Source organism: Clinocottus analis, unplaced genomic scaffold, assembly GCF_023055335.1.
Source record: "Clinocottus analis isolate CAN_PGR_092001 unplaced genomic scaffold, fCliAna1.0.p SCAF_15, whole genome shotgun sequence".
Classification (NCBI taxonomy): Eukaryota; Metazoa; Chordata; class Actinopteri; order Perciformes; family Cottidae; genus Clinocottus; species Clinocottus analis.
Genome location: NW_027175876.1, coordinates 3,177,080 through 3,200,132, shown reverse-complemented (window position 1 = coordinate 3,200,132; position 23,053 = coordinate 3,177,080). Strand labels below are relative to the sequence as shown.

The 23,053-nt window shown below is 45.4% G+C and overlaps 1 protein-coding gene across 2 annotated transcripts in view; it reads right to left on the bottom strand.

Annotated features, from left to right (window-relative positions):
* The window catches only part of nkain2 (sodium/potassium transporting ATPase interacting 2), a 68,499-nt gene that overhangs the window by 8,689 nt on the left and 36,757 nt on the right, over window positions 1–23,053 (bottom strand). For both annotated transcript variants that reach the window (XM_068576838.1, XM_068576837.1), the window contains 2 exons: window positions 12,044–12,244; window positions 2,007–2,067 (listed from right to left, as the gene is read on the bottom strand). In XM_068576838.1, the coding sequence (XP_068432939.1) occupies window positions 2,007–2,067; window positions 12,044–12,244 (262 nt within the window). The remainder of the gene's footprint in view (window positions 1–2,006; window positions 2,068–12,043; window positions 12,245–23,053) is intronic.

The following is a 23,053-nucleotide window of genomic DNA, read 5'->3' as shown; positions in this document are numbered from 1 at the left end:
GCCTCTCTCTCTCGCTCAAGGTGCAAAGCAGCACAGAGAGACAACGGCCAAAAAACAACCATTAAGCACCGGCCCAATAATAACTGTTAGGCATTAATTATTGAGATGCGGAACAAGTGGCATTTCAAGTTTCCTGTCATCACAAAGCTTATTAAAAAAAACACACACAGTAACCCCTGAAACTCGATGAGAGCGTTACATCACTTTCAACTGTTTTATTTTGAATTTTACTTAACAATGTGATGATTGAATATCTTTCTGTGACACACAGATAGTTTTGTCACACAAGGAGCTTTTAGACATTCAATGCTGACCCACAATTTGACTAAAAACCGGACTAATTATTATTATTTCCCCCGAAAATCTTGTTTCCCAATGCTTTGTACAAGAGGGGGAGCAGGGGAGCGTGTCTCCTCTCAATGCTTCAACCTCCCATCTGCATTTACAACCTGCCAATATTTATGTCTTAGCAAACACCGCCCTCCATTCGATGTTGAATAAGACATGCTTGCGTATTGATCCGCCCGCAGCTGCGTCTACTTTTAATGGAATAACTAATCCGATGGCCTCAGATAAATGGGCTCATTAAAAGCGACGCGCCGCATTCAAAATAGAACAATCGCAAAATCAACACGTTGATTCCTCACATTTTTCCTCCCCTGACACGGATATTACGCTTCAAATGCAATTCACTCGCTCAATAGCGGTCGATGTCGCATTTCTACTGGAGGAGCTGCACACTTCCCAATCACCACGGTTGTGTGAGTGAATGGGCGAGCGCGATTTGTCGGTCTTTCCCTCCTCGGTCCTCCGCGGCGTGCGCGAGGTGCAGACGCGGGAGTGAAAGGCAACTTTGATGGAGCGCGAAAGTCCTCGTTCCATCACCGTTAGCTCTCTCGTCTCTTTTCTTCTAGTGAACGACGCCGGCCGCAAAAAGCTGGAGGCGACAGGTTTTTAACTTTTAATTCTGGCTGTGAGTAGAGGCCGTCCGACCAAGATGGCGTCATTTGAAGCTCGCCGCTCGGTGATGAAGAGAGGGAAACGAGGACGAAGACACAACAGGGGAACAGAGTTTCTGACCCGATGCTTGAACTCGGGAAGCACCGGCCGCATGGACTTAAACCACCCCGAAACCATACTGTGCCAAATTGACCAATGATGAAAATGATCCAATCATAGCCCAGCAACCGTAACCAAGCGCAGCACTCTGCGGACTGTGAATTTATTTCACCACCACATCGAAGCTGCAACGAGAGCGATACTTGACATTTTAAGAGCGCTGCGTTTCATTTGACCTTTTCAAAAAGCCAAAACACAAGAGCTAAAGTGTAAGGAATAGATTTAACAGTGTTGGTCTAACGTGGGCTGCACACATTAGCATATCCTGCTAGTTAGCTCACCACCTCCAGTGATGACTTAACCCAGTGTGATAGGCCAAGCAGTACTTCATACGACAGTATTCTGTCAGGTTGCAGGTTGATTTGACATTTTCCTGATCAAACTAACAGTACAAGGACTAACTCGCTCTAATACCAGATGGACATCGCTTCTTTATTCCCATGTCTTCTGCATGCGTCATAAACGAGCGAGGATGCTGGGACGTGCAGCTTCGGAAACACTCTCTGCACTACTTTGTCGACCCCGCTCTTACGTTTAATTAGCGAACTAGTTCCAGCTGATAAAACAGTTGTCACAAAAATCCACAGTCGGCGACCGGAAAAGGGACGGGAGCTTTTTTCTTTTTTCTACCCGGGTCTGCAATCCAGGACACACTGTTTGAAAAAGAAAGTTTCGGCGCTACGGCTGCCTCGCGGTCTCCGTGAACTGCGCGCGAGCCTGATCGAGTGGGGAACGCGTGCGGCAGCAACGCTGCAGCTCAGCGGAAACTTAATAGATCCCGCGGGATGAATGTGGACATCAAACATTCTTTTAGGCTTTTGGGGTCTGCTGGAAAACGTGTGTGTACATGCACGTGTGTGTGTGTGTGTGTGTGGTCGTGTACTTACAGCTATCCTCTTCCTCTGAAATGAGCTTGACCACGTAGCAGGCGTAGATGAAGCCCATCAGCTGGAGACAAAGAGAGCAGCAGAAACATTGTTATTTTTGTGCGAGGCAGACAGACAGACAGGTGGACAGACAGGTAGATAACAGGGGCCGCATGCACATTTAACAAATTGTTTGAACAGACAGGGGGAAACAGGTGTTGGTGTAAGTGGAGCAGAACAGCTCTGTGGTATTTTGCTTCGAAACAGAGCACTCGCATCAACGCACGCACGCACACACACACACACACACAGGTCTGGTATTCTCAAATTCAGCCGAAAGTTTCATGGTTCCCCAGCTTTGTTGACACTGTTTTAATACACATCCTCAAAAAGGATTGTCACAATGTCTCCATTATGGCACTGTGGGTAAACATTAGTGAGATTTGGATCACTGAAATTGAATTTCCAGCTCCCCGTGTCGCTTCGGTGTTACGATGTCAAGGTTGATAGTTCCCGATTTGTTCCCCCGCCGCCGCCGCCCCCGCCGCCGCCCCCGCCGCCCCCGCCGCCGCCCCCTCTGACAGGGCTTCGTTGTAACTAAACGCAGAGGTGTACCTCGCATTGTTCTCTCTCGCCGGCTGAAGCCGTCCGCAAACATGAAAACAACGGCGGCTGCAGATTGAACAATAAAGAGGCGCCGGTGCTGCGTGCGATAAGTCACAAAGAAGACAAAAGCTCTAAACGTGTGTGTGTGTGTGTGTGTGTGTGTGTGTGTGTGTGTGTGTGTGTGCGTGCAGCGTTTGAACAGCGACGGAGCAGTCGACACTACCGGAAACACCTTTGCGCTCTGATCTCCCCTCCCATTGGCCGTCTGTTTCCAAGGCGACCTGCAGGAGGTGGCTGATGGGAGCGAAGATGCAGCGAGGAGCAGTCGACGCGAAGGTCTGCTTTTTCCAAGCGACCTTATTAACCCGCGACGATAAGAGGACGAAAGGAGAGACGGTGATGGATGCATATTTGTTTTCAAGAGGCATTCAACGCGCACATTACCCCGACGAGAGAGGCCTCGTTGTTCGGAAGAAGATTCGAGTCGAAAGGAGGGGAAAAAAAAAAAATGACATTGACCTGGTTGGTATTCTATTGAGTACATGGACACATGCCAGCACACACGCAGAGCGCCACGCAAACACACAGCGAGCTGCAAATGTGAGCAACGACATTTGAGATTCAGAGTCTACCTCAAGGTCTCGACCTCATTTAGTCTAAATAATGTTCAGCTCCCTGAGCTCCTCTCTCCTCCCACCTTTTCTCCTACTTTCTTCCTCTCTCTTCCTATTTCCTTCCTGCTTCTGTTCCTTTCTCGCCCCCCCCCCCCCCCCCTTCCGCCATATCTCTGTCTCCTTCCCTCCTTTTTCTTCCTTCCTTCCTTCCTTCCTTATTTCCCTCCGTGTCCCCTCACAGGTGCATGAGTCATAGACATGTAGTGTTTTACTCGGCGGGAGATGAATTCACTTAAAGCTGAACCCAAAGCGCTGGAAGTAGACAATGCCCGCGAGTATCGGCATGGGAATCGAGGAGGAGGAAGAGGGAATCAATTTGGATAACGTAGGAGGCTTTAGGAATCACAAATGTCTCGCAAAATTAGCAGTGGTCAAAGAGGGTTTAGCGTCTGCGAAAAAAAAAGAAAAGATCTCAGTCGTCTCCACCGCTGACAGCAGTTTAGCAGAAAAAAATAAGATGACCTCAAGCCACAGACTTCCCCTCCTGTCCACTGTCACTCCAGCTGAAATGATTCAGCACCAGCTTTCACTTAAAGGACACTTTAAATGTCACAGAGTCAAAATTATGTTTGAAAGTCTTTCAGGAGGTTTTTTTTTCTTCTTCTTCTTTACTGCCACTATAAGCTGAACCGGAGCCCGTTCCTGCCTTCTGCTGGCTCATTGCCTCCCGAAAATGACTTTTTTGGGTGCAGTTTTTTTTTGTTAGAAGCACTGAACAGAGAGCGTTTGATCAGCTGTGACAGAGCGCGTTTTCTCCGCACATCAATATCCTGTTAATATTCTGGAAACTCAAGTATTCCATTTTGGTGTTGCAGCATGTAAACATAATATCCTGTCTCCAATAAAACTGATTTGATCTTTCTCCCTCCCTCCCCCCCCTCCCTCCCCCCCCTCCCCCCCCGATGTGAAGAAACCCAAATAAGCTCGCACCAGTATTCGCTACGGGCTCGAGACGCGCCTGAGTCTTATCTTGTTTATTGTCGGACTTCTGGGTCAGAGTCGGTTTTTGGCGCCTGGAGTTATATTTGGACTACCCTGTTGGAACCCAACGAACACTTGCACATCTGTCCTTTTGAGTTCTGCAGAGCTGAAACAGGTTCTCCGTGAAATATTTTGGATTTGAAGTACATAATAAAATCTCCGACAGCAGACGAGTCAGTGAAGTGACGAAGATTAAGATGAAAAACAGCCGAACAGCCGCACTGTGGACTGACCTTGAGGGTAACTTTATTTATTTATTTTATTTTCTGCAATTTTTTGAGTTACACTAAGTCATGCATTAAAGCTCAAAGCGTTCAGGTTATATATCTTATATTACCACCAAGTAAAATAGCAAAGGAACTTTGGGAAAGCGAAAAGTCTCCCAAGTGTTATGCAAAAAAAATATTTTTCGCCTCCTAAAATTTGGGCAATTCACCGATCTGACATCACTTATCTGATTACTTATAATAAACAGGAACAACAACACGTGTGACTCTTCTCTTTTACAAGAGATTTCAAATCTAATTTGGATTATCCCGGATAAATAATCAAATAAAATGTGAAAAAAAGAAATCCTCATCAGCTACTTCTTCCATCATCAGCTTTGGAAGAAAAAAAAGATCGCTGCGTCCAAAATCAATGATGGAAATGTATCTACGGGGTGAGTCACAGCGTTTCTTTCTCCTCTCTGGTGAGAGTTTGCACCCGTGCAGTACCGATCGGCCCGGCGTTACCCATGATGCTCGGGGAGAGTGTGAGAGCGGCCTGTGGAAAACATGGCGGACTCAATGAAAAGGACTCACTCCTCCCAATGAAGGGCTCATAGTAAGGTAAAGAAAACACCACGACTCTTAGTTTCAGGTTATTACACCCTGATGAAAACACAGTCATGAATATTATATTACCTTTCTGCTAAAAGATCGCCGGACACACTGGCCCTTAAAACTCCAACCTTTCGAACTATAACCAATAATAAAGGTGACTGATACGTATTTTAGCTTCTTATGTCTGCGTTGGTGGGGACTGCATTGAAGTGAGTTCCTCCCGGGTTTCTCAGACAGACACTGGTTCCTTTTTTTTCCCCCTTCATTTTGTCTTTGGATTAAGGTTACCTGGTTACGGCGACAGTACTGAAGGGTGTTCGGTGTGACGAGTGGAAATGGAAATGGCACCACTTAAGCAGAGACAGGCTCCCTGCCCTGATCAGCCTGACAAGCCATAAATTGTACAACTTCACCAATTCCCCTCACAGAGGCATGTACCTCATTCAGAGACGAAACTATTTTAATGGGGTTTCATGCGCACGGTGACACAGACACACACACACACACACTATCCCAGGAGGCAGGGAGACCGTCTTCCTCCCATGTGTTCAAAATCCTGAGCAGCAGGTGCTTGTTGCCATTATAAACAGTATAGTTAGTTAAGCCACAGTGAGTCAGCAAAGCCGAGCGTCTATTGTCTTACGGCGGGCATGAGTCAGGGTAACAAACTGTCAGACGCGCATGTCTTCCTCTCCGCAATCGTTCCACTTCAGAGCTCGAACCGAATGTTCTGAACAAACGTGTGCAAGGGTAATGACTCCAAAGTGAGCCTCCTGCGCTGCAGATGGGACCAACATGTCCCCAACGCCCCCTCAACTCCTCTTTTTTTTTTTTTAGCATCTTGCGTTTGCGTGTTAGCATGCGAACGTATTTTTCACCCGACGATGGAGCTACATTGAAAATCAAACCATCACGAACGTCTTAACAGTTCATCCTGAAGGGGACATGAACGCGTGTCCCAAATTGAAGATGACAATCAAATCCAACAGTTGTCGAGACATTTTCGCTCAAAACCTCAAATGGCAAACGTCAAACCTCGTCCATTTTCGGGGCCACCGTGAATGAGTGGAGCACATTTCTTGGCAATTTGTACGGTACAATAGTTGTCAAGATATTCACGATGCATAGTTGTGAACCGGGCGACCGATTAGGCAGATGTTTCCATTCCTAGAGTCACGCAGGAATATTAAAAAAAATCACTTATGACATATGACTAAAACCTTCAGGCACTGATATGAGACAGTACACAATGTGTATTTGTACTTTTACACCGCAAATAAATCCATGTGCTAGTTACACAATTGGAAATTGCTAACATACGTGCACATTACTGGATTTATTACAGTAAATGCTTCATCATCAGCCCCAAAATGACCAAGAATCCCATAAAAGTGAAGGCCTACATTTGCCATGTGGCAAAGTCATTAAACTAAAAGAAGATTAACTGAATCATCATTCTCTGCTACAATAATAAAGTCCCAACTGCTCCCTCAGCAGAGCTTCTGATAACACCTGGAAGTTTTTTTTTTTTTTTTAAAGGAGCTCCGGGAGAAATTAGTTGAATGTCAAACAGCTGGCGTTCGATTAGGAAAGGGGAGAACCTAAAGTGTGTGTTCTGCATAGCCGGAGACCAAAAAGCATCGCGGGAGGAGACCTTCTGGCAGCGAGGCAGATGACATGGGGGAGGCAGTTAAAGGTCAGTCACCCGGTGACGCGGTTCGTCCTCCACCGAGGAGGAAGGTGAGGTCGCGTTCTGCCAAAAACAACAGGGGGGAAAGTGCTGATGTCGTCGGCATCTTCCCCCTCAAGGGGTTGAACTGAATCAGCTGACGCACGACCAACATTTCGGCAGATCACGACGTAATTAAGATCTGTAATGAATCCCTTCCCGCTGCCGTGGACTTCACCGCCTTCACGGGAGCACGAGGAATCTTAATTGTGTGGTTGTTTGTCTGCCTGTGTGATCACCTCGTTTGCGTTGGATGCATTACTCCATTATGAAAATGTATTCATACTCAAAAGGAGAGAATCCATCACGGACGCGTTTCCCCGGCCGCAGATGAATTGCGGCACGTCGAAGGCGTCACATGCATCGGATTAAATCTGTTCCTGCGCTGAAGATGCCCACTTAAACTCAGACTAATGCTTTTTCGCTCTCTGTGAATTATGTGAGAGGAAAATATTTTGTCAGCCGGTCAAAAGCTGCACACAAAAACATCGCCACAATCAATAATTGCGTCCAATCAATTCCGACTTAATTTGTTGGAGGCTGTTTGACGATTGTGTATAACGACACACAATTTACGGCGACAACAAATGAATCGCAAATTAAGTACAAATCCAGTATCAACCCGGCTCCCCGTCCAATTTTGCAGCTGCCATTTAGCGTCACTTGTTTCAAGCTTTTCTTTAATTGATTCAGGAAGTTCTTAGGTGTCTTAATCTGGAGGAAGAAAAGGGAGGTTTAGCATATTCAGCAAATGTGGGATTAGTGCTTTAGAGCACAGCGGTTGCTTTGGTTGACTGACATTCAATCCTCATGCATTGTTCTTTTTTCTTCCCTGATCTTTGAATAACAACAGCTATGAAAACCAATCTGGTCCCAGAGCTGCTCCCATGAATACAATTCAACCTGAACATGACATCGTTGTCTGTGGTCAGAAGGCGACGATGTCACATTCAATTCAGTCAATTAAAAGCAACACTTCTTATGCTAATGAATACATGTATTTACCACCAATGCTGAACAAGGAAAACTAGAAACTAGTTTCACTTATAATCACATTTTTTTGTACTTAATAACTGCAAAATAACGACAAAGTTCCACCAGCCTCTGCTTTGCTTATGTGCTAAGTGCTAATTAGCGAATGTTTGCACGCTAACGAGTTACTACTACTACTACAACTCACGGATCCGATCAGCACAAAAGGAAAAAGGCAGCAAATATCTTCTTTTATAAATCCCTGATCATGTTTTTTGGCCATCGATGGTAAACTAGGAAGGGAAATATTATACCTGCTAAACCTCAGCACGTTAGCATGATGACATCGCTGTCTCACAGTCGCACAGGGCCGGAGCGTGCTTTGAAAGGGTGCGGGGGTGAGCGAAGGGTCATGACTGTGTTCAAAGTCTATACTTCCTGTTGGTTAACGGGCCGTTTTGACAAACCTATTGTACCTCGGCATTTTGGATTTTACACCGGGGATATGTCAAAGTTCTCAGCTAATTTGGAGCAAAATAAACTTGAATGTGGGTGTTGATATTGTTCAGTATTCAGTCTAAAATGTGCCATTTGTGCACATTCTCTCAATAAACAGTTACACTGCTGCTGATAGGTGTAGCATTAAAACAAAACCGCGTGGATAATGATGATTCTGATCACAAGAACCCGTCACATTTCATAGACAAGGCGATTCAATTGTTTGCGGTGGATTGTCGCGTTTACAGTTTCCAACCAAAACAACAGTGGGTGATTTCACTGATTAGTGCCTCCACTCCGCTTGAAGTTATGCTAATGACTGAAATGACTTGCAGGCATGCACTCCAGACCCCTGAGCCAGCAAGAAGCCTCATCTTAGATGCTTTTCTGTGTTGCCAGAAAGTAATTTAATCATCATTCTGTGCTATTAGCAGGTAGAATGAAGCTGAAAGAAAGCCAAACTGTGATCACACAAGTCAGATTTGCGCATTCCCCCTCTGAGCTGCAGTCTGGCAGTCACGGAGTGAGCCCACATTTCACTGAGGACTGTCTGGATCTCCCTGGAGAAGCCCTCTGCTCGGCTTCAGCTCAGATCTTCCTACTGTGCGCACAAATCATGAAGACGCTTCTCGCGTTGTTGTGTTTTCTTGCAGTTTGGAAACTAATCAGCGGGGTTCGCTCTTCAAAAGCAGCACAGCTGCTTGCTTCAACAGTCGAACAGGGGACCCACCTGTCAGCTTGTCACGTTTTAAGTCCACATTAGCACACCTGAAGAAACTGGGCGTGAAACGTCTCTTTTATGAGATTAATGCTGTCATCTAAAACTTGGCACAATGTGGTGGTACAGGTGGACCTGCAGCTGTAAACCAGAAGCAAAATCAGGAAGTGAAACCAGTCGGTCACACAGTCGAGTGGCCACCCAGTCAAACGGGCCTTCGATGCCACCCGCTCAAAACCAGTGTGAATATCACTCGGGGTGTAAAGCGTAAGTTTCATCCTGCTACAATATTGTATTGTTTCTTCGGACAACGAGACACGATCTGCTGTTATTCCAAAGTCTGCAACAGTACGATTTCAATTCACGATGTTCAATCAACACTTTTGTATCAAGTCACAGAAAGAAACTAAAACATGTTTTGACCATGTGATTACTGTGGAGGAGGGGCCATGGGAATTTCAAAATAAAGCTCATGTTCAAACTGATGATATGCATCATCAATGTCTTGACTTGGCATCGGTGACGTTTGACCGTCGATCACTCAATCGACACGACGCCTCTCTTTGTTCTCCTCCAGAGGAAACTGGAGTAACTCGTCGAATTCGGGGATTGGCTTTTAATCGAAGTTTTACGGTTTTGTTTGTTTGAGATTCTGTCACCTGTCCCTAAATATCCCACCGTCTTTGTACCAGTCGCCCAGCCAGCCAAACCAGTAGACATGCAAACAACCAGTCCGCTCAGAGTCCAGCCCAACCAAACAGAACCAACACCCTGCGTTTAGCCGGCCGGCGAGCTGGTTGACCGTATGCTATTAAGGACCCTGACAGCGTTTCCACCAATTACAGTGAAGCAGCCAGCCAGTCAGCCAGTGAACCAGTCAGACTGTTGAGTGTGTGCTCATGGAGCATGGCAGTGTTTCCACACACCAATTACTGCGAGACAGTGGTACGGCTGTGTGGTGACTTGGCACTCAGCCACACTATAAGCAGCACTATCGATTGACAGCGTGCACGAGGAGAGCGGGCGCGCGCACGAGAGAGAGAGAGAGAGAGAGAGAGAGAGAGAGAGAGAGGGGGGGGGGGGGGGGGATGGTCATGCTAGGTGAGGGAGGAAGACGCAGAGTGAAGAAGACATGCTCAAACTCTCTCTCTCTCTCTCGCCGTCGGTGTGACGGTGCATGCAGTCAAATTGCAGCGGCGGCTTGTTTATCGCGACGTAGTCGTAATTGTGAGTGTGCTCTGGAAAAAGAAGAAGAAGAAGAAGAAGAAGAAGAAGAAAAGCAGAGCCTCGGCACAGAGGAGGCTTGGATGAAAGGTGACAGGCCTCCCTCATTCCCGCTCTTCATTTCTCTCTCTGCTGTCTCTTCTGATACTACTAATTATCGCAGCTTGACAGAGCAAGAGAAGAAGAAATATGGAGGCCCAGGGTAAGTGACAGGCAGAGGGAAACAGAGAGAGGGAAATCGCTTTTTGTGACGGTGAAATGAGACGGAGAGAGAAAGAAAGTCTCTACAGCAGCTAATCTAACCTATTCTATGTTAATGAGGGGTAAGAAGTTATTAGTTTAATGAAGCCGGGATGCTTTTATTGAACCACAAAGTTGCACAATCACACACTATTCCCCAACCCATGGCAGCCGACAAAGTTGGCATGCTTGTAATACACTTTAGAATACATTAAACTAAATGTACTAGTGGCTGTAACTGTGCAGAACACCAATTTAATAAGTGCATTAATTTCGAAGCACTGCATCACACGCACACATACAAACACGCACACATACAAACATACTGCATTTAACACAGAGACTCACGCAGCAGATTCATTTGAATTAACAGCTAATGCAGTAAAACGTTATCAGTATAAGAAATAGTTACATAGGGCTTCTTTTTTTTTTATCCGGAGACTAAAAGCGAGCGACTGTTAATCCAACATGAATCTGTATGGATGACATCGCTCATAATAAGCCCCGCCGAGCTTTCTCAGATGCTTGTTTTGTGTGTGTTGATCTCGACTATCAGGCCGAGCTCACAGGTCCTGTGGACAGGAGAGAAGAACGTAGAGCGGCGAGCTGGGGAACGTTTTGCAGCTGAAGAGCCGGATATTTCCCCGAGGAGTTCTTGGAGGCCAAAAAACAACGACAGGAAAGAATATTGGTCTCACACTTGTTGAGGGGCCCGAGTCGCTCCTCTAAATAAACACGAACATTGTTTCCTGTCGGCTGAATAGGAAGCTGTTTGCGAACTGATTGGTTTGGCTGGTGTTAGGCTATACAGTGCTGGTGTCACTATTGTCTGAAATATAAAAATAATTGCATTTTACATTTTAGTATGGAAGCCATGGAAGCCCATTTCCGCCACAAAAAAAAGAAAAATTAGGCCAAAAAAAAAAAAAATCTGGACAAAAAAAAAATAAAAATAAAATTAGGACAAAAAATAAATAAATTAATCAACTTTTTTTTTATTGTCTTTTTTTTGTTGACTTGAAAAAAGGCAACAAAAGAATTTGGTCCTACTTTTCTTTTTGTGTGTGTGGCGGAAATGGGCTTCCATATTTTAGCTGTGGAATGGCATGAAAAAAAAAAAACACTCTACAAACTCTTTGGTTACTTTCACCAGAAGCCCATGTACGCCGGGCATGACCAGTAACTGATTCGTAGAGAGGTTAAGCAAATTAATTTAGTCAATTATCGAATTGTAAAAAAGCTCAAAACGCCTTTTAAATCCAGTAATCTGTCACACCATCACTCATTGGACAAAGTCCCGCCTCCAGCTCCATACCTAAAGTAACGGACACAAGGTCAATTTGCCGTCTCACGTCAGAAAGAAGCAGATACGCATAATTTGCTAAATATTCACTTTTTATGAAGACAAATGTCAGTTTACAGCTGCTGCATGTTTAAAGTAGCAGCCACTGTGAGCGACAGGCCCCTCCCATCCGTGGAAAGGCCATTGAAAGCCTCAAGCCCAGATGCAATAATGTGAATACCACATGCAAGTACTCCAGTTTGAAATTGCACTGCACACTAGAACGTACTTATTTAGATGAAGTACTTACAGCCAGGAGTATCTGCAGCGAGGAGTGGGCCACCTCTATAAACTGGAAATCCATCAGACAGCCGGCTATAGATATATATCGGTGGTCCTCTGGCGCCCAGGAGGGAGGAGGGGTGATGGGTGTCACCTTGCACCCGGGGCCGTTCTCCATCCACCAGGAGCGATGCATGGACAGGTTGAACGTCAGGACAAGGTCAGAGTCCTGGCGAGAGAGAAGGCAGAGAGAGAGAGAGAGAGAGTTGAACGTCATCCTGAATGAATTAAAGCACGAGGCAGACCTGGAACCAGGCGGCAGCGCAAGGTTATAACCAGGTTTCAGTTCAAAGCAAAACTGTTCGTCAAATCGAGGTCTGAGAGAGACACGGAGAGACAGAGGAGGAGGAGAGGGTTTGGCGCGGGCTAAGAATAGATCTCTAATTCCAATGATCTGGGATCACTCCGATTAGATCTGAATCATGCACAGGCGGGGGTTACGATGAGGGCAATAGGCGAGGGAGAGGGAAGGATGATGGGAGGAGGCCGGAAGGAGAAAGGAAGAGAGAAACAAATGGGGGGAGACGCCGGGCTTTGTTGTGCCGTCCGCAACGCAAGCTCTCTCGCGGAACAATCCCAAAGCTGCGGGGTGCCATTGCAACATTTAGAAGCACATGAAAGGGAAAGTTCGGCCTGTTTGAAGTGGGGTCGTGCGAGGTCATCCGTAGTCGGTGTATCGCCCGCAGTCGATGGCGGTCTGCACGCTCCCAGTTTGAAGAGGGAGGCGGAGAGGGGAGCTGCAGCTAAACTTACTATCGCCGCCTAAAAGAAAGGCTCTGAGTCAATATCCGTTTAAGCGTGAGGTATATTTAGAATATATTCACTGCTTTATCTTATCGTCAGACCCTTTTCGACAGGGGGGAGCCGAACTGAAGGGGAAGCTCATGCACGCTCTCGCCGAAGCCCCCCGGGCGCCGTGAACAAGAACGGTGGAGGAAAGTTTCACTTTCAGTTAAGTTCCCTGTCGGAAAGATATCCGAAATACGCTGTACACATTGATATTGATTCTTACAGGTTTTCTTGGGTTTCTTCAACTAATTGGGGCTGCTGCCCCGTCCCATTGCATAGCTGAACATTGCTTCGCTCCCATGCCGGTATCAGTGTCAGCTTCTCCTAGCTGAGGGCGTACAAACCTACTGCAGGTAATATACACTGAGCATGCATATCTACACTGGGTAATATACACTGACCATACATACCTATATTGTAGGTATGATACACTGGCCCCAATAACCTCATACAACCCCCGCTTCAAATGATCTAATCCATCCCTTAATGCCCATCATCATCAATGTGAATGTGGCAAACATCCCTGAGGGGTGTTATTGTGCCAAACTAACAAAAATGGCATGATCATTTTTTCTCGTCAAGGCAGTTAAAGTCCACAGAAAATGCATCCAACTTACTTTGGTGACCTCCCCCCACCTCACCACCCTTCCTTGACATTTTCTCCATCGCTATCATGAGGCTGTTGTTTTTCTGGTGAAAACATGGCTGTCTATGAAGTTGGTGGAGGTATTCTTGCTGTTGTCGTGATAGTTAGCATTCCCGGTGTGGGCGGCCGGTTGGTCTCGTTGTTCGACAGACACGGAGACAACTGTCTTCTCTCTGATCAACTTTGTCCGCCGCCGCAGCATCAGCAGCTCCATCGCCGGCAGAGATGAACTTAAACACCCAGAAGCTGCAGCGAACAGCACAACTGACCAAGAGGAAGATAATCTAAACTAAATTCGGAGCCGTGTTGTTTTAGTTGTACTTCCCGTGCAGTCTGCTCTGGCTCCTCTACAAATCCTTTTAATTCTAAAAGCCTAAAAGACGCATAATAAATCAGTCATGATTGTCGTCTTGGTTTAAATAATGCAAATATTAACGACTCCTCTTAGCAAGGAGAGACATAGATCATTCCACAGATGGCCATGCAAACTGCACTGACACACACAAACACTAATACACACACCAAAAATACATTACACACATACACACACACACGCCTATTTGTCTTGCACTGCCATTAGTCTAATGAAAAGCCTTAATGCTCTTTAAAAGCATGCTGAAAACCAAAAACCACTCATTTCATTTGCTAATTTTATTTTGCGGCGATACATCAATTTTTTTTAATACCGAGATATATATATCGCTTGAAATACAACGTTGATTCCCTGAAGTATTGAATCAAAACTCAGTTATCGTAGTTCCCAAGTGTGTCCTCAGAGGTTTTCTTGCATTTATTGATATGGAAGATTTACTTTCAAAGTTCAACATCTGAGATTCGGAGCATTTTGATTGACTCTCAACGGTTCTCACAGCTAACGCCGCGAATAGCGCTAACCGTGCACGCTATGGGGAAAGCGCTGACGGAGCTAACAGTGTTCACCCGAGGGGGGAAACCGCAGCGTGGGTGCTCCTCGATGTCTTTACATAGCAAATAGTTGTTTGCGGCTGAATTACTGTTGAGATTGTTTAATGCAGCTCCTTTAAATCTAAAACCAGCATCACGGAATATGAAATAATCTCACTAATGAGGTGAAACCCGGCTCCAACTACATCTTCACTGCGAAAGCACACGCGTAGCGACTGCAATGTAGTGGAATGAAGAGGCAAATAGTGCTATGGAGGAAGGAAAGCTCATCATTCTTCCAGAAGAAGCACATTTGATGAATAAATAAATAGATAAATAAAGATATTCTAGTCAATATTATCTACGTGTACTCCACTTTGTCCATCTCTAGCTGTACGTTATCGTCTCCACTTAACTCTGTCACCTCCCTCCATATTGTTCTTGCTTGATTTTGAACCGCTCTCCTCTCTTTTAATTCCTACAATGGCCTCTCTTTTGTCTCTCTGCCCCCCCCCCCTCCTCTTTTTTGTTCCCCTCTTTTTCTTCCTTGGCCTCTCTCTATTTCAGCGTAATGAGTAAATGCCTCATTAGCGCCGAGCTTGATTAATGCCATCTCCCCTTGTTGTGCTCCTCTTTTTAATGAGTAAAATCTCTCTAAATTTCTCTCTTGCTCCCTCTCTGACATCACTCTCCCTCCCGTCTGTCTCCTCCTGTCGCTGCTTTGCTCCAAATCTTCCTCCCTCGCTTCTTATATTTCATCCCCTCTTTTCTTTCTCGCTGCCATTGCCCACTGGTCTCTCTCTCTCTCTCTCTCTTTGTTAAATGGGGTTTGGGAGGGAGTCAATAATGACATCAGTACAGTCTCTATCAGTGCTTTTCTGACGAATAAACACATGAACAAAAAAAGGAATTGTGAGGGAAAAGCAGAATTTGGCGAAATGTCATCAAGGCCAAGGAGGATGCACTGCTTCAAATCCTGCAGCTTTCTCTCCCGTCGTGAAGGAAATGAGAAGGGATGTATTGGGAGGAATGTGCCTGTTATTTAGTTGTTGTTTAGTTAGTTAAGCTAACCACTTGCGGCACGTGGGAACAACATGAGCTGCAACTTCTTCCAACTTGAGAAGACAAAGCAGCGCTCATTTATCTATACGTATAGACACAGATAGTTTCTAAAAGAGCTTATGCAAGTTATAAATATAACAAAGAAAATCAGAAGAGGTGATCAGTCGGCTAAAAAAAAAAAAGTATAAATTGTTAATCCGCTTTGGAAATGAGCTTTCTCGCCGCGTGTCGGGTGAGAATCTTTGGCTTTAAATTTCGTTCTACCGGCAGTGAAGCAAAGTCAACGTGATGCCTCGTTGTCTTCACGGGTTAATTTATCCACTTCTTCATGAAACGACCCCCCTGGAACAAACAGAAGAGACCCGGGGAACGTACAGGCACTCATCCGTGCTGTTGCTGTGTGTCTGAGGATCCCGGCGCATGAGTCCATTCGGGTTACAGGGTCGGTAATAAAGCTCACAACCAGACTGGTACTAATAATAAAAAAAAATGCATTATCCCCTCTTTTTTTATTCATGCAGCAGCAGAGAGCCGCAAAAAAAAAAACAAAGCTCTATCACCACAGAATGGAAAAGGAAGTTATATTTTTCCGAAGCGTAGCACGAGCAAATGAAGACGCTTTTGTAATGAAAAAATGACTCCCGAAATATGTTTTTGGGTTCACAACCTGCACGAAGATTTCCCAATTATTCTCCATTTACCAGTGGAAAACAAAACCATTAGATTGCAGCTGTGCTGGCGATGATGTATTGATTCTATACGTCCTGTAATGTACTATTCATCGCTGCAGCGTTTAAACCACCAGGATGATGAAGCCGCAGCTCCGAAATAATCCTGAGATATTAATCTGTCTGGTGATGAATGGGCTTGTTTGGCTTACAACCTCAAACAAAAGATATTGACTAGACCTGTATTAGTATATTAACTCTGTGTGTGTGTGTGTGTGTGTGTGTGTGTGTGTGTGTGTGTGTGTGTGTGACGCACAGTCTATCATTTCCAGTGTGCTAGTTGAGGATCATGCACTCAAGCTCTCAGGTTTTTGTCTCTGACTGTGGGCAAGTGTCGCTTCAATGAACCACATCTGTTTTTCCTCTGCCTCTCTTTCTACCTTCTCTCTCTCTCTCTCTCTCTCTCTCTCTCTCTCTCTCTCTCTCTCTCAATTTCCCTGTTTTCCTTTGTCTTCCACTCCCAGGAAATGGAGGGTGAAAAGACCAGTGGAAATGGCATTTCCCTTGATGCTCTCCTAATGCTACCTGGAGCTACGTTTGAAAGCAGTTTAACAATTAAAACAAAAAAACAAGGTCAATCTGGCAACAAAAAAAGAAGAAATGTGTGTTTTCCAACAAAATAAATAGCGCTCTAAACCAGCGCATGAAAGAAGGGCACTCTGAAATGAATTATTCAGCGACACCGAGTCCAATTCTGATCAAAGCAGTTGTGACGTCAATAAAATGAGTTCCTAATTCAAAATATAATTTATGAATGCTGTTTTTAAGGATATGCAAATGTTCAGTTCACAGTTTACACTGTTTGGACAGGAGATTACCAAACGCGTCAATTCATTTGGTCGCAATAAAATATAAAGAGACCTAAAGTTCAGGGATTATGAATCGCAGGACGAGACAATTGTGTTTTTTACTCTCCAGACACAGATATATTACAGATGGATGGACAGAGGTCAGAAGGGAGGGAGTGTCGGTTTTACCCCACGAGTGCTTCAGCATCTGTTCCCATACACACACACACACACACACACACACACACACACACACACACACACACCTTATAAAGCATACCAAGGTGCACATAATGTAACACCTTGCACAAGCTCCAAAACATACGATACAAGCTCTAAAAGTCATGTCGTGAGACAGACAGACAGACAGACAGACAGACAGACAGACAGACAATAAAACGGTCATTTTGACATTCTTCCAATCAGATATTCGGTCCGGCAGGCGGCCAGACGAATCAGCAGCACATCGTCAAACTAAAGGGCAGAAAATCAGCGAGTGGGCGATATTAGCTTTATTCTCTCTAAAGTCAATTTTTCAGTCTATTTAACTCAACCTCTATCTGGTTTTACCCATGGCTCTCCCCTTTTTCTTCTTCTTCTTCTTCTTTTCTTCGCTCTCTCTCTCTTTGTCACTCTGTCTGTGTTATTTCACACCAATATCATCAGTCACGGTGCATCTCCCTATGTTGTTTTGCTGTGATTTCCCATGGGTGTCAGATGAGGCTTTAACCCATAATGCCTAAAGCACTTCTCTCCTATCAGATTGGTTGCGGGTGTAAGGGAATTGTTTTGAGTGTGTGTGTGTGTGTGTGTGTGTGTGTTGGGGTGAGGTCGGTGGTATATGATGAACTCCGTTCCGGATCCTAACCCTGACCTTAACCACCCCGAGCCCATTACCATCTCCAAGCAAATGCCTCTACATCACAATTTGAACCCCTTTCGATCTCTCAGTTCGGTCGGGGCTAATTATAGGGCTGCCACCCGAACACCAGGTGGTATCCATAATTGCATAAAGGAGGAGGGGGCTGCTGATGCAAAGCTTTCAATGGGTTAATTGGTTTTCTGGAGAAAAAAAAAACGAAAAAAAAAAACCAGAGCCATGCCGTAAGCAATAAGTCATATACGCATTGGAAAAGAAATGAAAAACTGAACGCGTGTGATGTGAAAAAGGTGTCGCTCGTTGGTGATGAGCAGAATTATCCTCCGGCTCTGCAGCTCAAAGGAGCATTTCTTTTGTGTTGAGCTCTTTGTTTTGGAGTCGGATATTAGCCGGAGTTGGTGGAGACCAAAACAGAGCGACCAAAGAAGGTGAATATTGGACTTGAATTGAACCCTGACCCTGACCGGAAGCGTCTCTAACGTTATCAGGTGATAGTGAGTCAAGATAACCTTCGCGTGAATTATTAGAAGGAAACAAAAAGGTTTCGCGAGATCAACAGAAATGGTGATTTTGCGAAATGTGGCGCACGTTGTCATTCACTTACACTTCCCTTCCTTGTCTAAGCTAAAATACACAACTCAGGCCTCCGATTTGAGGAAGCCCACTTGACCAAATCTTCCAAACAAAACAAAGAAGGACTTTTAAAATGCAGCCGCGTCCTCTCGCCGACAATAAAACAAACACTGCTGCTCACACACCCAGCTAAATTCCTTCCAATCAACCCGAACCCTGGAACAAGTTGGACTGTGGCAGACAAAGTCAATCAAATCCATCATCTACCGCGGCACAATCTGCGTTTTAATCAGCTGGCTCTGTTTTTTTTGTGTGTGTGTGTGTGTTTTTTTTTTTTTTTAAAAAAAGCACATGGAACTATATACAGTAACGAGGAGCAATCAAAACGAACCACCGGCGATAACAGCGCCGAGCTGGAAAAACGATCAAATTGGCTGCTAGGAATGTCCCACCAGAGTCGTGTTGATGGAAGAAGAAAAAAAAGGCAATTTCATGCCACGATTTCAACAAATGCATCCATTGATCAAACACAGTCAGGGTTGATGCATTAACTCAGTGAATCAGGGTGGATGTTTTAACTAGAGCGCCTATGATTAAATGTGTGGGATTGGTTGATTCATTGTCTCGGCTGAATACTGGGGGGAGTCGTATTAAGTGACTATTAGCATTCAAACTGGCCCCAGCAATCTGTGCGGGGTTGTTTTTTTTTTTTTTTGGGGTGACTTTCCGCGCAAGATGAATTAGGTGGTTTGCAATTTGATTTACTGTCACATTTCTTCCACAATTTATCCTGCGGTAAAAAAAAAAAAAAAGCCTCGCCCCGGCGCTGACGACAGCAGCTATTGATGTTGATGCGAACGTGATATGAAAGCGGCGCACGTTTTCCAACCCCGTCAGATAAGTGATCGTCCCGCGAGGTTTTTTTGTTGCTCAACTTTCTCTGCGTTTGTACTTCTTCTCTTTTCCCTCATCCCTTCTTCCCCTCTCTTGAACAAAAGGGACGCGGATTCTCCGCGTCGCAGCTCAGAGCTCCTATCGGTGTCGCACCTTCGGCTGTCTAAACCTCTCCGTCTCTCCGTCAGCCCGTGACGCCTGCTGCCTCCTCTACCCCGAATCTTTCAGTCTTCTTCAGCTTCTCTTTCTCCCCTTTTCTCTTCCCTCCATCTTTCTATTCTTTGTTTTTCTTCACATCTATCACATTCCCTGCAGCTATTCCTCTCTCTCTCTCTCTCTCTCTCTCTCTCTCTCTCTCTCTCTCTCCACTGTGTGTTTGCGAACTGAATTAAGAGGCCCGGGCCCATCCGGGATTCAAAATGGCACTGTTTTTTTTTCTTTTTCTTCAGACTGTTTGTTTGTGTTTTGGGATTTGTGCACGTTTGCAAGTGCGCGTCCCTCGTGTTTTCCATCCGACTGATAAATTGAATGACAGGTTCTCCGACTACTTGGCAGAGCAAACAGACGCACACTTTGACACATACAGTATGCAAAAAAGCATGCGGGGGTAACCCTCCCACGCAGCGAGGGGTGAGGGGTAAATGACAGCTGAGCGCGCTGTATGTGTACAATATGTGTATCTGTGAGTCATCTGACTCCGTCTGCATCTTTTATATGACACAGTGGACTACTGACAGTTAGCTGTCTAAGAGTGTGTGCGTGTGTGCGTGTGTGTGTGTGTGTGTGTGTGTGTGTGTGCTCGCCAACGCAACACGGTGACAGTTCCCTCTCCGCGGCCTCCACTCCAAATCTGTCAGGGATGCCACATCAGAAATCTTTTTAAAGATTAATTCTGTGGCATTGCTGCCATATTAGATGGCGCGGCGGTGAGTGGCAGGAAGGATGGGAGTGTGACAGACTGATGTATGGCATGAATCTCCGGCTGAAACTCAAATTATCGTCGAGACGGTTTGTACACCTTATCTTGCCTCTGGGGCTCCACAGGGTCCGTATGGGAGGGAAAGATACACATTCGATAGAAACTTCTATCAAACGGGGGGAAAAGGGTTGCGAAGGAAAACATGTCGCGACAAGACGAGCGATAAAGAAGTTTATCAATCAGTTGCTTTTCGGCAATTAATTCCAAACATTCGCTGCTTCACAGATACGGACGTTTGCCTTTTTTTTTTTTGGAGGGTTTCCTGATACAAATACGTAATTCTGAAAGCTGGGGAATGCTGGTTTGGAGACGAGTGTGGCAAATGTGTTTATAGCGTCTCTGGACAGTCAGCAGGAAGCCTGCCGTGATGTAGAGGCCTGAGAAGAGACAGCTGTGTGAAGAAGAAAACAATACAGAAAGAGAGAAGTTCAAATCCAGCCTGCTTTCATACCTCCACTCACAAAAAATGTGGATTCCAGAAAGTCACAAAAATGCTCTGACTGACTCAACTCAAAGTGTAACGACGCCTTAGTGATTACATATATTTTCTATTAATATGCATCAGCTGCCTCATGAGGAACACATGTGTCACATCCAACTGTTTTTGGTCCATTTCCTCTCTGACTCAGGACAAGTCGTCTCCTCCGAAGCTATCGTTATCTCTATCGCGATGATGTGTTTCGTCCACCTGAGCCGCCTGACTTCAGGGCTCCAACCCGAGCCCGCCGCATCTCTCCCGCCCGCTCTCTTCACTGTCTGGGGTTCACTTTCCTTATCGGGAGGAAATGTCAGAGGCGTTTGGCAAATTTCACAGCTCCGCAGCCCTAATCTGTCTGACTTTTCCCCCGCACTGTAACACAGGGAACATTCGCAGTTCACCTGCTGAACATCAAGTAGTCTGAGAGAAGTGTTCGGCACACACACACACACACACACACACACACACAACGACACGACAAACATGGCGAATCGACTTTTCTTTTCAACTGAAAATGGGAAGCCCACGCCTCTAAGTATTCACTTACCTCCCCGACAGGCTGATCAGTTTTCTAATCTTACACTGCTGGCACTCTGGATGCACAATCTGGATATCAGTTCTATTCATGGATAAAACATGAGTGTTGGCACTGGGGGGCATCAAAGCTACAGGACGAATCCAAGAGTCGCTGATAACGTGGCGTAACACGAAGCGCAGGCTGACTCGCCGCCTCCTTCATGCACAGAAAGATGTCAGGTCTGTGTAATGAAGAAAAATGGACTCTGTCGCAACCGCTTTTGTCCCGTGACCCCAAAGTAATGGCCCGAGTGTATGGAGTAATGTATTAAATTGGCACTTGGTACTGGCCAATACATAAATCCCCACACGGTGAATCTCCATACGATCACGATATGCCCATAAATAGCAAAGCCTTCTTGACGTTGACGCGTTTCCTCAAGTCTTGACATTGGAAGTAGAGAGAGAGAGAGAGAGAGAGAGAGATTGAAAAGGAGGCGAGAAGGTGAAGAGCGAGGCGGAAGAGGAGCGCGGGACAGATTCACATGGCACTTTGCGAAACAACATGAAAAAGACTTGATTATAGGGTGAGCAAAAGAGAGAGGAGAGATGAATTACATGGAGAGGAAGAGCGCACAGGAGGAGGGAGAGAGAGAGAGGGAGGGAGGGAGGGAGGAGGGAAGAAACGGCATCAGAAAGCAAAAGAGAGGGAGATTAAGACATTTTCATTTCTTTCACAGTTTTCCTGAACCCCATCATTTGCCCTATCAAACACCAGCGAGTTATTCTGATCCAGTTCCCTCACTGAGATACATGAAGCTATATGTACTCGTCTTGCTCTCTGATTCCTGTAAGCCTGTGTGATCCGAGCCCCAAACCCGGGCTGGTATATTTTAAACTCACGTGGCTTTGAATTCGGAGGCTCGTTTAGCGCGGGACACGCAGCTGAAACGTTGGATAGTTAGTTTATGGTATTTTTTAATGTTTAATTCAATGTTAGCACGCTGGCCTGCCCCGCTTTGAAGTTGTTTTTTTTCGCCCACAGTTTCTTGGGAGACCGTCGACGTTTCATTTCTCCTCCAAGAACCGGTAACGTTACGTAAGGTCACTGATGCATAATGCTGCTTATGAGCTCACTTATAAGCTAAATAACACTTGTGAAGAGGCCAAACATAAACGCAGATGTCATTAAATACCATTATGTTTCAGTACTCATACATTTTTTATTTTTATTCCATCTATATATTTAGTATTCTTCTCACTGTTTAATTTGTCTTTATTTACTTGTAAACAATGCTGCTGCAACCCTGTAATTTCCCCACTGAGGGACTAATAAAGAATAATCTTATCTCTAATCTTATGTTATAGGATTTTTGTATGAAAACTGTCGTATGGTTATTTTTGGAGTATCGATCTTTTTGGGGGAGTTTCTTTGTTCTGGACTGAGTGGCAACAATCACAGACATGTTTATACTTGTATTACATTCGGTCCACTGTAATAATATTCCTCAGGTCAGTAAACAAGCCCCGGGCCGGCAGGTGATGCATTAGCATCTCACACAACAGCTGGTGGACGCGGGGCGGCGGGGGCGGGGCGCCTCCCCTTCTCCCTCAGCAACTGGGTCAAGGTCAACGCGCCCTTGAGCGGGTACGCACGCAAACTGTTCCGGTCATGACAACAAGCTGTTCGGCATCTGGCTCCAGTGCGCCTCGCTCTGATTGGTCAGCGGGTAATTGACAAA